This window comes from Polypterus senegalus, chromosome 3 (assembly GCF_016835505.1).
Source record: "Polypterus senegalus isolate Bchr_013 chromosome 3, ASM1683550v1, whole genome shotgun sequence".
NCBI classification, from domain to species: domain Eukaryota; kingdom Metazoa; phylum Chordata; class Cladistia; order Polypteriformes; family Polypteridae; genus Polypterus; species Polypterus senegalus.
The window spans coordinates 13794744-13813240 of record NC_053156.1 but is presented as its reverse complement, the minus strand read 5'-3'; the positions used below and the strand labels follow the sequence as shown (position 1 = coordinate 13813240).

The following is an 18497-nucleotide window of genomic DNA, read 5'->3' as shown; positions in this document are numbered from 1 at the left end:
AAGCCAGCCGGCTCTTTACTCGTTCTGATTTATCTTGGCACAGAGAAACATTTTTACGAGACCAGATCTTTAAAGATGATGTCCAATGTTGTGTGGCGCTGCTCTGGGGTTAAGTGGAGAGCCGTTACTGTGTTGGCGTGCACCCTCTTTATCTTTGCGACACTGCTCCTTTGCCTGTGGTGTGCTCTGCCTTTCTCTGTTGGGCTCTTTGCTGCTTCGCTGCTCTTTCTGGCACAGGAGTTTGGGCTCTGAAGTTCCCCTCCTGGAAGTGATGGCTGCTTCTCATTCTTCTCAGGCTGGGCACAGTTGCTGGCACAGAGCTTGACTTGGCAGAAGAGAGAGGGGGGGCTTGTCAGCGTTCAGAGAGTGCCATCTAGAGGTGGCTTCAGGTTACAGGGCCACTGCCAGCTCACTGGCACCTTATCTTGTCCGTTGAAGTTGGCACACATTGAATTGCAGCTCTTTGCTCGGACTCGGGCATTCTTGGGTGTTCAAGGCCTTGTTTTATGTCCTCCTTGTTGCTTGCTGAGCCACGATTCACTTTGGTATTAGTTCAGTCAGTTATCTGCAGCGTTTTCTTTGCTGGTGTTATGCTCCTTGTGTTTTGTGGGTGGTCTCTCCTGTAAGGCGAGGCCACCTGCCAATCACAGCCCGTGACAAAGATAAAGAAAAGGAGCCAAAGAAAGGTTTGGGGCAGCCACCCGTATATTGTTCCTGGCTGCAAAAATGGACAGAATTGATGTACAAATGTGTAGAGCGTAGAGTCCAAAATTTAACTGAATTGCTGAGGCAAAGATGGCGGTTTTTAAGGGCAAGCAGAGGAAGTGACATTAGTGGGGCCGAGACCGGAAGTGACATCATCAGAAGTGACGTCATCAGGGCCAGGCGGAATTTCCCGTAGGTGGTCTGCAGTGGAAAGAGAGAGAGGATTAGTACACTTTGTCACGCCCTGGTTTAGTGTGGAATTGCCCCAAACCAATCCGGCCCTTTAGCTGCCTACCCTGCGCACGTGTGTGCCACCAGGAATTTCCCTCCAACCTGTAAATCTGGAGGGTCTGCCACAGTTCCTGATAGTTCAGGGTGAATGTGCTTCGGAGTCGGCTACTCGACTTGCTTTGTCATTTATTGCATTTCTGGATTTTCAACCTTCTGCTCTGTTTTTTTAAAACTTTTTCCAAAAGGTATTTTAATACCTTACCTTTCTGTAATAGTGCCCTCTAAGCACCCCAGCCATCATACACAGGCAAGTAATAATAATTACAATAATAAGCACAATAAGCACACGCAATTCTCTCCTCCACACCTCCCAGCAAGCTCTGTCCTCTACCTCCCAACTCTGGCTCTCTTGCTGTGTTCACAGCAGCCATTTATATAGTCCTTGACCCGGAAGTGCTTCTGTTCTTCCGTCCATGTGACTTGCCAGCACTTGACTTTTCTTCAGCCCGGAAGCACTTCGGGACTTCCGTCCCCGTGACTTGGGAGTACATCCGGGCTACGCACAAAGTAGAGACTCCCCATTCTCCCTGCAGCGTCTCCTGGTGGCACCCATGGTACCCAGCAGGGCTGTGAAGCCGAACTCCAGATCCCATGGTGCCCAGCGAGAATCCGGGGTGCCGCTATGCTGCAGGGGAGGCGCGCCATCTAGCATCTTGTGGGAGGCAGTGTCCCAAAGTAGCTGCCTTCCCTTATCCTTCCTTCCTTAGGATGTCCCGACCGGGTTGAGCTGCCGGCCCTCCATCACACCCTGGATTCTGGAATGTTAGCTTTTGGATCGCCTTATTGTTTCAGGCAGCTCCTTAATGCCTTTTGTGCTATTCAGAATTTCACAGTATTACAAAAACGATTTTGTATTAAAAAAAAAAAAAACGTTTAGCCATTTTCTCTGGTATGCAGGTGGGGGGTGAAGCTGGATTTCTGTATCCCTGTTGAATCTGCCACCTTAACACATCTTTGTGTGCCTAGCACAATGGACAGTGTCCCACTTTGTCCTCCTTCACAGGCCAACCCAGGAGAGGCAGACTGCTTGAAAGAGTGCTGTTGAGGCGTTGGTGCGCCATGTCTGCCAGTCCAGGTACCAAGTACAGGTGGGATGACAGCAGAGCGACTGAGAGACCACCACTTCTCCATATGCTAATGTCCATTAGCAGTGTTTGGGCGCTAGAGTAGCTTTGGCCTCATGGTGCCAAGTTGCCGCTGACCCCATGTGAGCCGTTTGTCGCATGGTTTCCCACCTAGTGTCACAAAAGGTGTGGCACCTCAAAGAGCCACGTAAAGAGCAGACCATCCCCCCGTTGCAGTACATTGGTTTCAGAAGTGGGATGAAAAGACCAACAGTCTGACTTAGCAGAGCGCCGAATGCCTCAGAGACCTAAAACGGACCTGCTTGGCTCTACAGATGAAGAGTCTCGAGGCTCAAATCTGTAATCTGGAGTGCCATTTGCAGCATCCATACAGGTGGGGTGACAGCTGAGGAACTGCCATCTCTGCTACTCCACCACCACTTCTTGTTCTGCTAATGTTTCATTACAGACACCAGCGGAGCTTCAGGCTCATGGAGCTGAGGAAATGTGTGGCAGATGGAGTTGCCACTGACCCCAAGTGAGCCGTGTGTCGCATGGTTTTCCACCTAACGTGGCAAAAGGCGTGGCACCTCAAAGAGCCATATAAAGAGTAGAAAATCCGTCCATTGCGGTGTTCAGTGCCAGCAGTACATTGGTGTCAGTAGTGGGATTAGAAGACCTACAGTGTGTCTTAGCAGAGTGCCATGGAGTCCTAATAAGACCTGCTTGGCACTACGGCTGGAGCGTCTTGAGGCTGAAATCCGTAATCTGGAGTGTTGATTGCAGCAGCAGTGCAAGGTGGGATGACAGCTGAGGGACTGCCACCTCTGCCCCTCCACCACCGCTTCTTCATCTGCTAATGTCCATTAGCCTGAGTGTGTGGGCCCCAGAGGAGCTTCGGCCTTGTGGAGCTAGGGTAAGGGTGGCAGATCAAGTTGCCCCCAAGTAAGCCATGAGCAGCAGGGTCGGTGGTAAAAATGTGCAGGCAAAGCACAAGGCAGATCGTAGAGTCGGAGGGAGAGTCTCAACACCGAGGCCCCAGACCAGGAATGCACTTTTCACCTCCAGTTCAGTGAAGGAAAACGGCCAAGAGACCTGAACATGTGAATGACAAGGAGGTTTGGCTGTTCACTTACAGCTGGCCAGTGTTGAATGACTCTGCTGCCCCGCATGACAGAGTGGCACTCAACATCCCAGCTGCGCCATTTGACAACACGCCGCTCACAATGTTCGCTGATGTGCCCTCGTCACCAGCTGCACGACTCAAGCGAGACAGGAGACCACAGTGCCATTTCAACGAGTCTGTGCGCTGTCACAAGGAGCCTGGAGTGGCCACTGAGGACAGCAAGTTTAGCGCTGATGAGTGACATTAACCAGGGAGGAGTCACCCAAATATGAGCGGGCACGACCTCACCAGTGGTAGGGGTGCCTATAGAAATGACAAGCCTGCAGAGCTGCATGTTTTTTCAACAAGTGTGGTGAGCAGGCCTGGTATGGCGAAGTGCCTCAAAGAGCCACGTAAAGAGTGGAGAATCCATCCATTGTGGCACTCAGATACCGGCATTAGAATATACAAAAATGTCACTTCTGGGTGGTGTGCTGTTTTAAGGAGCCTTCCACGGAGGGGCTAGCAGATGTGCTGGCACAAATACATCAGGAACAGAAACCCAACAGGGCCGTTTTGTTTTTTTTTTTTGTTTGTTTCTGTAGAATTGTCATGTGAGTGCTGTGAATGTGCAGACCTCCTGAAAATGAAAGTCTTGTGGTCAGAAAAAATAAAGACTCCAAGTGTAAAGGGGCTAAGAGAAGTGGAAAGCACTTCTTACAGAAGAAAAGACCGTCATAGTTTCACAGCAAAAAAAACTGTAAAGGTTATTTCCACACTAAAAAAAAAGATGCAACGTTTGAGCTGTGTGGCCTTCGTCAGGTGTGCTACTAAGGAGGAAAGAGCCGGTCATTGACATCAGGGAAAGGGGGGAACGACGCCTCAACAGCACTCTTTCAAGCAGCAACCAAGGACTGGCTGGACACTTGGCTTCAGGAGGATGAACTCTACTGGTGGTATGGCTTCTGATCCAAACAGACCGCAAACAATCTTTAGAAAACAAAAGATGTTTTCTTCACAATCAATATTCCAGTATCTGAAGCTTGTGGAGAATAAACAACAACATTTATTTCTATACCACATTTTCATACAAACAGTAGCTCAAAGTGCTTTACATAATAAAGAATAGAAAAATAAAAGACACAATAAGAAAAGAAAACAAGTCAACATTAATTAACATCGAATAAGAGTAAGGTCCAATGGCCAGGGGGACAGAAAAAACAAAAAAAAAACTCCAGACGGCTGGAGAAAAATAAAATCTGTAGGGATTCCAGACCATGAGACCACCCAGTCCCCTCTGGACATTCTACCTAACATAAATGAAACCGTCCTCTTTGGATTTAGGGTTCTCACGGAAGGGCTTGATGATGATGATGGTCACGTAGACTTCTGCCTTTTAATCCGTCCATCAATGTTAGTGCATCATGAAGCTTTGAGTAGGTGGAGGTGGCGCAGGCCACCACCACAAAGAAACCGGATAAAGAAACAGAAGAGAAAGTAGGGGTCAGTACGGATTTTAGAGCCACCATGAATAGTTATTATGATGAATTGAACATACAGAGTATCAGGATTAAGTTAAATTGAAGTTATAAAAAGGCCATGTTAAAGTAATATGTTGTCAGCAGTGTTTTAAAGTGCTCCACTGTATTTGCCTGGCGAATTCCTATTGGCAGGCTATTCCAGATTTTAGGTGCATAGCAGCAGAAGGCCGCCTGCCTCACCACTTCTTTTAAGTTTTGTTCTTGGAATTCTAAGGAGACACTCATTTGAGGATCTGAGGTTACGATTTGGAATATAAGGTGTCAGACATTCCGATATATAAGATGGGGCGAGATTATTTAAGGCTTTATAAACCATAAGCAGAATTTTAAAGTCAATCCTGAATGACACAGGTAACCAGTGTGGTGACATCAAAACTGGAGAGATGTGCTCAGATTTTCTTTTCCTAGCTAGGATTCTAGCAGCTGCATTCTGCACTCGTTGCAGTTGATTGATGTCTTTTTTGGGTGGTCCTGAGAGGAGTGCGTTACAGTAATCTAGTCAACTGAAAACGAACGTGTGAATTAATTTCTCAGCATCTTTCAGTGATATAAGAGGTCTAACTTTACTTATGTTTCTTAAGTGAAAATATGCTGTCCTAGTGATCTGATTAATAAGCGATTTTAAAATTCATATTACAGTCAACAATTACCCCTAAGATTTTTACCTCCGTCTTGACTTTTAATCCTAATGTATCTAGTTTATTTCTAATAGCCTCATTGTATCCATTATTGCTAATCACTAAGATTTCAGTTTTCTCTTTATTTAACTTGAGAAAGTTACTATTCATCCATTCTGAGATACAAGTCAGACATTGTGTTAGTGAATCAAGAGAGTCGGGGTCATCAGGTGCTATTGATAAGTACAGCTGTGTGTCATCAGCATAGCTGTGGTAGCTCACGTTGTGCCCTGAGATAATCTGACCTAACGGAAGCATGTAGATTGAGAAGAGCAGCAGACCAGGATAGAGCCTTGTGGAACACCATATAGAATATCATGCGACTTTCAGTTGTAATTACCACAACTAACAAAATATTTTCTCCCTGCCAGGTAGGATTCAAATCAATTTAAGACACTGCCAGAGAGGCCCTCCCATTGACTAAGGTGATTTCTAAGAATATTATGATCAATGGTGTCAAATGCGGCACTCAGATCTAAGAGGATGAGAACAGATAAATGGCCTCTGTCTGTGTTCACTCGCAAATAATTTACTACTTTAACGAGTGCAGTTTCTGTGCTGTGATTTGTTCTAAAACCCAAGTGAAATTTATCAAGAATAGCAGGTTTATTGAGGTGGTCATTTAACTGCATAATGGCTGCCTTCTCCAGAACTTTACTTAAGAAAGGCAGGTTAGAGATGGGTCTAAAATTTTCAAGAGCCGAGGGGTCAAGATTGTGTTTCTTAGGTATGGGTTTAACTACAGCAGTCTTAAGACAGTCTGGGAAGACCCCCGTATCTAATGACGAATTTACTATGTCAAGAACATTATCAATTAGCACGCCAGATACTTCTTTGAAATAATTTGTTGGTATAATAAAGGCAAAAAGGAACTGCCAGAAACAAAAGGCAATCCAAAGCAAACAAGACCCAATTCAGAATCATAAGGTGAAGTCAAAAAACTGAGAAGAATGTCAACAAATCCAACCATTTACAAAATGTACAAAGTGCAACAAAAGCACAGAAACTACCCCCCAATAAAAACAAAAAAAAAAATCCCAGACTGCTTTCAAAATGAAAACAGGAACTGTGAGAGAGCCTCTGGATTTAAAGGGTGGAGAGCAGTGACTGGCAGCGAGTGGCAGATGGCCTGCCTCTTGGGGGAGCCACCCATCAAATACATGGAACATCATAAGGTACAGTACAGAAAAGGCACTATATGATAGATAGATAGCATAGTTGGCAGGAATTAGATATACAGTTGTGTTTGTGCTTCAGGTCCTTCCACAACATTTCGATTGGATTAAGGTCAGAACTTTGACTTGGCCATTCCAGAACATTCACTTTATTCTTCTTTAACCATTCTTTGGTAGAACGACTTGTGTGCTTAGGGTCGTTGTCTTGCTGCATGACCCACCTTCTCTTGAGATTCAGTTCATGGACAGATGTCCTGACATTTTCTTATAGAATTCTCTGATATTATTCAGAATTCATTGTTCCATCAATGAAGGCAAGTCATCCTGGCCCAGATGCAGCAAAACAGGCCCAAACCGTGATACAACCACCACCATGTCTCACAGATGGGATAAGGTTCTTATGCTGGAATGCAGTGTTTTCCTTTCTCCAAACATAACGCTTTTCATTTAAACCATAAAGTTCTATTTTGGTCTCATCCATCCACAAAACGTTCTTCCAATAGCCTTCTGGTTTGTCCACGTGATCTTCAGCAAACTGCAGACGAGCAGCAATGTATTTTTTGGAGAGCAGTGGCTTTCTCCTTGCAACCCTGCCATGCACACCATTGTTGTTCAGTGTTCTCCTGATGGTGGACTCATGAACATGAACATTAGCCAATGTGAGAGAGGCCTTCAGTTGCTTAGAAGTTCCCCTGGGGTCCTTTGTGACCTCACCGACTATTACACGCCTTGCTCTTGATGACTCCTGGGGAGGGTAACAATGGTCTTGAATTTCCTCCATTTGTACACAATCTGTCTGACTGTGGATTGGTGGAGTCCAAACTCTTTAGAGATGGTTTTGTAACCTTTTCCAGCCTAATGAGCATCAACAACTCTTTTTCCGAGGTCCTCAGAAATCTCCTTTGTTCGTGCCATGATACACTTCCACAAACGTGTTGTGAGGAGCAGACTTTGATAGATCCTGTTCTTGAAATAACACAGGGTGCCCACTCACACCTGATTGGCATCCCATTGATTGAAAACACAAGACACCTGACACCTCACCTTCAAACTAACTGCTAATCCGTGAGGTTCACATACTTTTGCCACTCACAAAATATGTAATATTCAATCATTTTCCTCAATAAATAAATGACCAAGTATAATATTTTTGTCTCATTTGTTTAACTGGTTTCTCTTTATCTACTTTTAGGTCTTGAGTGAAAATCTGATGATGTTTCAGGTCATATTTATGCAGAAATATAGAAAATTGTATATATATATATCATGGTTGGTGGGAATTAGATATATAGATAGATAGCATAGTTGGCAGGATTAGATAGATAGATAGTGTGACAAGAAAGAGTCCAAGACATCATAAAGGTTTGGAGCAGCCACCCATATATTGTTTTTCCTGGCTGCAAAAGTCAAAATAAGTAGCAGAATGTGCATAGAACAGAGTCCAAAATAGAACTGATTACAAGAGACAAAGATGGAGGCTTTAAAGGCCCATATAGGAAGTGATGTCATCTAAAGGGCCGGAATCAGAAGTGATGTCGTCTGGACTGGATGTGACATCAGCAAAGGCCCCGGTGCTGGAAGTGATGTCAGTAAAGGGTATGGCACAGGAAGTGACGTCTTCTGAGGCGCCGGAACATTAGAACATTAGAACACTCTAAACGAGAACAGGCCATTCAGCCCAACAAAGCTCGCCAGTCCTATCCACTTGTTTCCTCCAAGAAAACATCAAGTCGAGTTTTGAAAGTCCCTAACGTCTTACTGTTCACCACACTACTTGGTCTCTTATTCCAAGTGTCTATCGTTCTTTGTGTAAAGAAAAACTTCCTAATGTTTGTGCGAAATTTACCCTTAACAAGTTTCCAACTGTGTCCCTGTGTTCTTGATGAGCTCATTTTAAAATACAAGTCTCGATCCACTGTACTAATTCCCTTCATAATTTTAAACACTTCAATCATGTCACCTCTTAATCTTCTTTTGCTTAAACTGTAAAGGCTCAGCTCTTTTAATCTTTCCTCATAACTCAACCACTGTATTCCTGGAATCAGCCTAGTCGCTCTTCTCTGGACCTTTTCTAGTGCTGCTATGTCCTTTTTGTAGCCTGGAGACCAACAGGAACAGAAACCTTACAGGATTTCCTGGGAAAGGTCTGTAGGGAGCTGAGAAAGACAGTCGGCGCACTCCGCTGCCCCCTGGTTGGATGTTTTATTGCAATTACTCAAACCCTTTAGCTGCCTCCTACTCACAATAGATAGATAGAAAGATACTTTATTTGTTCCCAGGGGTAAATTTGTCTTTTTACAGAAGATAGTCTTTAATAGGTAAATACAGATAAATATATATACGCACACACACACATTATGATCTGAACACACAGCAGAATGACTAAAAAGAAAGAAAACTTCTCACTTGGCAGTCCCAGTAAAGCACTATACAGGCAAACAGCTGTTTGTATAAAGGACCCCCGTCACGTTTCTTGACACACTTCTGCCGAATAATTAGTTGGCTGAAAGTCATGTTGACTTTATTCTCAACATTTCCACATTAATCTCGGTGCTTATGTCAAGATTAATGTCGAAATGTTGACTTTTTTTCTTGACATACACTTTTTTTTTCTTCACTGTGTCCATATTGTTTTTCTTCTTCGTTTCCCTAATACATTTCCGTGTGTTTGACATCACATTATTTCATTTTTTTTCTCATTACTGGTCTGAATTTTCCCCTGTCCCAAGTGTTTTTTTTGGGGGAGGATATGCTGTGGGCCTGAAATGCAGGAATGGATGGACATTAACAACTGAAATGAAGCCGACCAGGCCAAACATTAAATATCATGGGGTCTTATGGTCAGCAATGAAATCAAAGGCAAAGTCCTTTTTTTTAATTGCATTTCCATCCTGCTCCAACTTTGTTTTTTGATTTGGGGTTGTAAATTGGTGAATAATCTGTGACATACAGCCAGGACACCTCCATACTGGAAGGGAGGAAGTGTATCCAGAGCATTACCTCCCCTGGAGTGGTGGATGGCAGCCCCCTCTTTGCTTGCAATGGTGCCTCAGTCTCCTGCAGGGCACCATGGGAGTTGGAGTTTGGTGCAGTCCTGTTGGATTTCCGTAGGTGCCTCTAGGGGATGCCCCAGCTACTGCTGAGCTTTGGGCTGCAGCATTTCCACCACACCCAGACGCAGGTCAACGAGTACCTGGAGCACTTCTGGGGGCCTTATAAAAGGACCCAGAGGCCGCTATTCTGGGAAGAAGAGGATGAAGCTTGCTGGAGGAGGAGAAGTGGAGGCGAAGTGAGAGATGAGGAAGAAAGAAAGGACTGTGAAATTGTGCTGTTTGGTGCTTTATATTGTGTGGCTTCTGAGGTGCCGTGCAAAAGCGCTTCCCCAGCTTTAAATAAACGTGCGTCATGTCCTGGACTTGTGTCTCTGCCTGTCTGTGTCGGGTCAGGGTGGCCGTACACCCCCTGGTGGTCCAGAAAACTGTAATAGAAAGGAAAGAGTACAAGGTCCCATAGGAGGCAGCTGCCAGTGCAGCGTCCAGAACCTCAAGAGCAAGCTAGGGATCATTGGGGTCTTTACCAAGGAAGAGTAAAATATCACCTGTGTCAAGTGAGATCTTGCTGTACAGTACGTGCCATGAGAGTCAATGTGGGTGTCATTAAGGATTGTGCTTGCTGCTTCAAAAATCTGGAAAGGACGAAAGCTGGTAAGTGTGGCTATCATAGGCGAGGAGGAGTGTGGCTGTTACATGAGGAGGAGAGCTCGATGCCCTCTGCTGTTCTTCAGCTTTGCTTAGTGAATGGTGGCTTTTCACTATTTTTTTTTTCTTTAATTTTTTCTTGGTTTCTTTACCTAAAGTGTCCCTTTGATTCAATCCTTTTTGACAGGTTGACCTCCATTTCATGAAGAAAATACCCATAGGAGCCGAGGCCTCTAATGTTCTGGTGGGGGAACTTGAATTCTTGGACCGCCCCATTGTGGCTTTTGTACGACTCTCTCCCGCTGTCCTCCTGACCGGACTAACAGAAGTTCCCATTCCAACAAGGTCAGCTTTTCCTTTTGTGTGCCGCCTTACCAGTCTTTGCCTGAAGTTCTTTTGTTTTGTATTCAGATGTTCAGGGTCCACAGATACAAGTAGTGAAACCAGCAAAATGGATATGAAAAGAAAAGTAAATACAAAGCATCCTGTCCCCATCCCTTTCAAGCCTTGTGAGTGAAGGTGAATTGTCATGATGTGGGGGGTCACCCGCCAAGGCAAAATGGTGTGAGCCCTCAAAAAGCTGGGTTTTTCACTGGTCTGTCCAGCCGAGCCCCACCCTAACCCCACTAGGCCGCAAAGACCAAATGCTGTGTAACAAAACACACAAAATCAAAGTCCAAGGGTTGGGGACTGTCCCTGATTAGTAATGTTGACCGACGCAATGAATAGGTCTTTACAAACCTGAATCCAGAATGGAAATGACTAATACAGAAATGGTTGACATACCTCTCTCTCTCTCTCTTTATATATATATATATATATATATATATATATATATATATATATATATATGTATGTATATGTATATATATATATATATATATATATATATATGTATATACAGTATATGTGTGTATATATATATATATATATACAGGCAAAATACCCGCGCTTCGCAGCGGCAAAGTACTGCCTTATAATTTTCATTAAGATAAAAAGTAAGCATTTTTAAACTGAGGGAAAATATACAAATAATTATTTGTTAAGGATCTCTTTGTATGCCATGTTGTCAGTTCAGCACTCCTGTTGTAATATGACCAAGCTGTGCGCTGAGCTCACTCTTGAGCATGCAACATACAGTTGGCCATGTGAAAACCAATCCTGTCTCAAATCAATGCCAACCTTTTGTAGGGTTTGTCCCTGAGACTTATTAATTGTCATTGCGAAGCAGAGCCTTACTGGAAATTGAAGGCGTTTGACTTGAAATGGGAGATCAGAGGGTCGTAAAGGAGTGAGAGAGACTTTACCACCAGTGCAGCACAAACCAGGAGACTCACATTTCCACCTATAAGCTTGACAATAGTCACAGTGAACATCCATGGATCCAATGTGTACTGTTTTGTCAGATTCACAATGTATGTTTGGGTTGTATGCAAATCCACAATCGTTTTTTTTTTTTTTTGAGCCAAACCTGTTGTTTTCGTATGAGCCGCTTTTCATTATTGGGATCGTATCTAGAAACAGAAGCTCTATTAACTTGTGGATTTGCCTGTGAGTATTTAGCAACAGCGTGTCTATTAACTTGTGGATTTTTCTGCAAGTATTTGGTGGCAGCAGCACGAAGTTGTTTTCGTCTAGCTGCATCAGAAAATGTACCATGACATCTGACACTCCTCCTTTTTACTGTTTTCTCACAGCTTGGATTTCTGCTGTCATAATCGGTTTGAGTTTCATGGTTTGTTTCAATTACGTTAGTATTTGCAGGACTTGTTGTGTTGAAGTGACATTCAGCATCTGCAAAGCGTTGTAAGCATACAACCGGTTTCATCGATAACTTCACATCCAGCTTTTGAGAGTTTAAACATTCATAAACATCAAAGTGTCCAATTCTGATGAGGTTCCTCACACCATCACCCTCTTCTTTCTGTGTCTAAGCCAATTCTGCACCTATCTACATACCACACCCGGAACTGCCACTTCATTTAGTTTGATGCCCAACCATTCTTGTGGCATCTTATCAAATGCTATCTGACATTATCATCTAGAGATTGTTAAGGAGTAACGTTTGACGTTTTGGAGAGAGAGAGATCAGAGCTACTTGTGTTTTAGAGGGTAGCTGCTCATTGGCCACATGCTTTTCTCCCGACGCGGAGGACACTCTCCCATCAGAGCTGAACATGATCAGATACAGTGGCAACAATTGACATTGGAGCGGGCCTATCTTCAGCTGGGCTAGAATTACTGTAAATTTTTTTTTTTTCTCATTGATTTGAAGCTTGTCCTGTTTCACTACTACATGGGCGGAGCTGTGGGGATAGATATATATATATATATATATATATATATATATATATATATATATATATAGTGACAGGGGGCGCTATCGCCCCCTTGAACCCTTGTCCAATACGCCAGACACCAAGTAAAAGTCCAAATGTTGACTTTTTTTTATACACAACAGTGCACAAGGCACCCTTCTCTCCACTATACTCATCAATTTAATCACAAATACAATAAATCAATCCTCCACCACTCCCAGACACATTGCCACCCTTCCACCCAGCTCAGCTCGCCATCTGGGAGCTGTCACATTCTTTTTATAGTTCTTGACCTGGAAGTGTTCCAATCCCTAGTTAATGTGATCCTTATTACTTCTGGATCAGAAATAAAGTCCTTTTCTTCATCCTGGAAGTACGTCACTTCTGCTGTCGCTTTGCCTATGACGTACTTCCGGGTTTTAGGGCACATATGACTCTCTAGGCCTCCCTGCAGCGTCCTCTGTTGGCCCCTGGGGTATCCAGCAGGTTTGTAGGGGAAAACTCCAGTCCATGATTCCCTGCTGGTATCCAGGGCACCTCCATGCTGCAGGGAGAGCTCCATCTGGTGGCCTGGGTGTGTTGACCACAATAGACCACAATATATATATGGGTCGAGACATGATTTTCTCTGAGACAAGACAAGGACATGAGACAAAAGGACAGCTGCTGTACAGGCTTTTAAATGATCAACACGCGCAGCACGACATGCAGATCACGCAGCATGGCACAAGCAGCAGCAGCAAGCCAGCTGATTGAGTATAGAGGAGGTTAAAAAAACTGTATTTGTTTCCCATTGTATCACCATTAAAGAGGGGGTTTCGGAGGAGCAACCGCATCTCCTTTGCATGCATTCAGCCCCCCTCGTCAGAAGGACAGAGGCAGAGACGCGAAGTGGCTGGTGCGTTGTGCGCTCCCTTTGGGGGAATAAGTCACTCACTACAGCTTTATTACTGGCAAATATCATGAATGAAATGAAATTAACAATCTATACAAATTGTATATCCGGTTAACCAAACCTGGGGGTGGGAGAGTGAAGCGAGCAGGGGCAGAGCCCCTAGTAATATAAATATATATATATATATATATATATATATATAGTCACACACGTGCGCATGGGAGGCAGCTAAAGAGCTTGAGTAAGGGCAATTCCGAGTCATACCGGGATGTGGCAGAGTGCACTGACTCTTTTTCTCCCTTTCCTGCAGACCATTCAGGGTAGATTCCACCTGGACCTCTTGATGTCACTTACGGGACTGAGCCTATGGAAGGAGTCCTTCCCGGCTCCGGCCCCTGTGATGTCACATCCGGGCTCGAACCAATGGCTGAAGACCTTCATGAGCCAGACCCCTGTGATCTCACTTCCTGTCTTCCCCTTTAAAAGCCTCCACCTTTTCCCTGTTCCCTCAGTTCTGTTTTGGACTTGGTTTTGTGTACATCAGTGCTGTATGCAATTTTGCGACTTTGCAGCCAGGAAACCAATTACACGGGTGGCTGCCCCAAACCTTTCTATGATTCTGAGTCGAGTTTGTGACAATATATATATATATATAAGTATGTATGTGTATATATATACAATATATGTGTGTATATATATATATATATATATATATATATATATATCTATGCGTGTATATATATGTATGTTTATATGTATGTGTAAGACCAAATATATTATGTTTAATGATGATCAGGATTCAGACGTTAGAGCTGTTGAAAATCGTGGAGACGTGTAATATGTAGGATGAGTGGTAAGCCAAGATGGAAAACACGATGCAGAGACAACTCTTAGATTGCAGTGTGGATGGAACAATTAGAAGAAGGCATCGGTGGTCTTGTGTGATTGAAGAATTAAGGCAAAGGTGAAAGGTCAGGTTTTGAAGACCAGCAGCAAAGTAAGGAACTGAGACATGGGCAGTAAAGGGAGCTCAGGAGAAGACAATGTTGGATGTGTCAGAAATAGGAATGTAAAGTTACAAACAAAAAAGGACAGAATAAGAAATGAGATGTACAACAGAAGTAGGAGAGACAGCAAAAAAAAGGACAGGAGAGTTTGCTGAAGTGGACCTGTGATGAGGAGAGGCCATGAAGATGTAGGCAAAGGAGTGATGGGAATGGAAGTCCAAGGGAAGAGAAAAATCGAGGGAGGCCAAAATGGAGGTGGATGAATAAAGAAAAAGATGATTTGAGGGAAAAGGGTCTGACTGAGGAGGGGGTGCAGGGCCGAGCTGTTTGGAGGAGGTTAATCAAGCACATTAGAACATTAGAACAATCTCGACGAGAACAGGCCAACAAAGCTCGCCACTCCTGTCCACTTCCAAAAAAACATCAAGTCAAGTTTTGAAAGTCCCTAAAGTCTTACTGTCTGCCATAATACTTGGTCGCTTATTCCAAGTGTCTGTCATTCTTGGTGTAAAGAAAAACTTCCAAATGTTTGTGTTAAATTCACCCTTAACAAGTTTCCAATTGTGTCCCCGTGTTCTTCATGAACTCATTTTAAAGTCACCGTCTCAATTCCATGGACTAATTCCCTTAGTAATTTTAAACATGTCAGTAATGCCTCCTCTTAATCTCCTTTAGCTTAAACTGTGTAGGCTTAGCTTTTTTAATCTTTCCTCATCACTCATCCCCTGTAGCCCTAAACCATCCTAGTCGTTCTTCTCTGGACCTTTTCTAGTGCTGCTTTGTCCCTTTTTGTAGCCTGGAGACCAAAACTGCACTCAGGACTCTAGATGAGTCCTCACCAGTCTGTTATAAAGCTTGAACAGAACCTCCTGTGACTTGTACTTCACACACCAAGGCGCTATATAACCTGACATTCTGTTAGCCTTCTTAATGGCTTCTGAACACTGACTGTCTGATAGTCCACTGCAACTCCTAAATCCTTCTCATAAGGTGGACTCTCGATTTTCAGACCCCAATTGTGTATTCCCTTGGTTTCCTGTGTCTGAGCCAATTCTGCCCCCGTCTACACACCACACCCTGAACTGCCACTTCTTTTAGTTTGATACCCACCTCTCATGTGGCACCTCATCAAATGCTTTCTGACATTTCAGATCAATAGTATCATCTTCTCGTCTCTGGTCGTATCCTTTTGTTGCTTCCTCATAGAATTCCAGCATGTTAGTAAAACACGACCTCCTTCTTCTGACCCCACGCTGACTGTTCAGAATAACTCCTGTTCTTGCCGTGTGTTGCTCAATGTTATCCTTAATAATTTGTTAATTAACGTTAATCCTACTGGCCCATAGTTGCTTAGATCTGCCCTGTCACCCTTTTTATATAATGGGATGATATTTGTCATTTTCCAGTCCTTTGGAATCTCTCCAGTACTCAGTGACTTCCTAAAAATATGCGTCATGGGTTTATATCTGCACTCACTAGCCTTCTTAAGAACTCCAAGGTAAATATTGGTGATTTATTTGATTTCAGCTTATTTAATCTCAGCAGCTCTTCTCTCTCTACAATTTCCAAATCCCTCAGTACCTCCTTAGTAGTCCCTGTTACCACTCTGAGGTTATCCACTCGTTCACTTGAAAAGACCTCAGAAATATGTAAGTTTAGGGCATCCGCTATTTCATTCTCTGTATCTTTTAATTCCCTTTTACTATTTCTGATGCACTTGATCTCCTCCTTGACTGATTTTTTGCTACTAAAATGCTGAAATATTCTCTTAGGGTCTTCTTTCGCCTTATCTGCTATACTCCTCTTCATCTGTCTTTTAGCCTCCCTGATATCCTTCTTAGTGGTTGCTGTCATGTTCTCATACGCTCTACAATTCACTTTGCAGTCATTAGTCTTATTTGTATAATTAAGCAGTTTTTTTTTTTCCTTTGCAGCTTCTGTTTTAAATCTTTATTAATCCACCATGGAGTTTCTTTTAATTTCCTATTAAATCCAATTTTATGTATGTACCATGTAACGCATTTTTAAACCTGTTCCACTGCTCCTTGACTGTCTCCACACTTCAAAGTTTATCCCAGTCCATCCTTCTTAGAGTTTGACTCATCTGCTCAAAATTAGCCCTACCAAAGTTGAACTTAACAATTTTAGTCTTTGCATCTGTACGCTTAAAAAATACTGAGAATTGTATTATATTATGGTCATGTGGTCCAATCACCACCGCCACCTACTGTACACCCTCAATTCTCTCCTGATTATTCTAAAATACTAAATCCAGACAGGCTTCACCCTGTGTTGGTGACTGATTCCTTCTAAAAACTCCTCCATCTGCAAGGTTATCCCAGTTAATATTCGGATAATTAAAGTCCCCCATGACTATAATATCTCCCTGTAAACTTGCCTTTTTGATATTACTAAAAAGATGTGTGTTGTAATTACTGTCTATAACACACTCCTAATATAAGGCCTCGTTCCCTGATGCTTTCTGGGTGAAGTCAGACGTCCTCACTAAGATGGGGCTCATCATCCAACTGACATTTAAATTCTGTTTGATGTAAACAGCAACCCCACCTCCTTTTCTGTTCTGTCTATCCTTCCTAATAATGTGTATCCCTCTATGTTAAACTCATCCTCATCTTTGTTAGTTAGCCAAGTTTCCGTTATTGCTATAATATCCTAATTTTGATCTGCTACATACAGCTCCAACTCACTTGCCTAACTTTATATGTCTAGCATTAAGTCAAACTATTTTTAATATGTTACTCCTTCTACATTTAAATGTTGGCTTAGAATTTACATTACTACGCATTTTTATTTCTACACCGTAGCTTGTTCCTCCATGCACAGACCTCAACATGGCCTAAATTCCCTGCCCCCAAATCCCTGGTTTAAACCATCCTCGTTGTGCACGTTTTATATCCACGTGAAGCACAGGCACTTAGGTGAAGCACCAGTTTTTTGAATCTGTCACCTGATGTTTCCCAGATAAAGCTGTCTGCCCGTGGTGCCATGCTGTCTGCCAGCACTTAAAGACGGCGAATGTATTGATTTGCTGCAATTTGTAAAAAATCAGACTCCATAGAGGGCATCAGCAGCTGCCTGGTAGTTTGAGTTACTTAACTTTGTTCCAATACATTTGTTGAAGAGCACTGTTTAAAGAGGACGGTTGGTAAAATATTTATTGTTAAAGAGGACTAAACAAAGATACTCTGGGGGTCCTCGGTAAATAAAGGTTGGAAACCACTGGTGTGATTAAAAAGGCAAATTTCTTCTTCTTTCAGCTGCTCCCGTTAGGGGTCGCCACAGCAGATCATCTTCCATATCTTTCTGTCCTTGTCATCTTGTTCTGTTACACCCATCACCTGCATGTCCTCTCTCACCACATCCATAAACCTTCTCTTAGGCCTTCCTCTTTTCATCTTCCCTGGCAGCTCTATCCTTAGCATCCTTCTCCCAATGTACCAAGCATCTCTACTCTGCACATGTCCAAACCAATGCAATCTCACCTCTCTGACTTTGTCTCCCAACCGTTCCACCTGAGCTGACCCTCTAATGTTCTCATTTCTAGTCCTGTCTCCAGATTTCTGGTCAGTGCCACCGTCTCCAACCCATATAACATAACTGGTCTCACTACCGTCCTGTAGACCTTCCCTTTCACTCTTGCTGATACCCATCTTTCACAAATCACTCCCTACACTCTTCTCCACTCACTCCACCCTGCCTGCACTCTCTTTTTCACCTCTCTTCCACAATCCCCATTACACTGTACTGATGATTTCAAGTATTTAAACTCATCCACCTTCAGCAACTCTACTCCCTGCATCCTCACCATTCCACTGACTTCCCTCTCATTTACACACATGTATTCTGTCTTGGTGGTCCTACTGACCTTCATTCCTCTCTTCTCATATCTGCATCTATCCAGGTTCTCCTCGACCTGCTCCCTACTCTCACTACAGATCACAGTGTCATCAGCAAACATCACAGTCCACAGGGACTCCTGTCTAATCTCGTCTGTCAACCT

The 18497-nt window shown here is 43.4% G+C and overlaps 1 protein-coding gene across 1 annotated transcript in view; it reads left to right on the top strand.

Moving 5' to 3' along the window:
* The window catches only part of LOC120524856 (electroneutral sodium bicarbonate exchanger 1-like), a 237765-nt gene that overhangs the window by 157662 nt on the left and 61606 nt on the right, over positions 1–18497 (top strand). The window contains exon 8 of the mRNA XM_039746652.1: positions 10444–10601. Within this exon, the coding sequence (XP_039602586.1) occupies positions 10444–10601 (158 nt within the window). The remainder of the gene's footprint in view (positions 1–10443; positions 10602–18497) is intronic.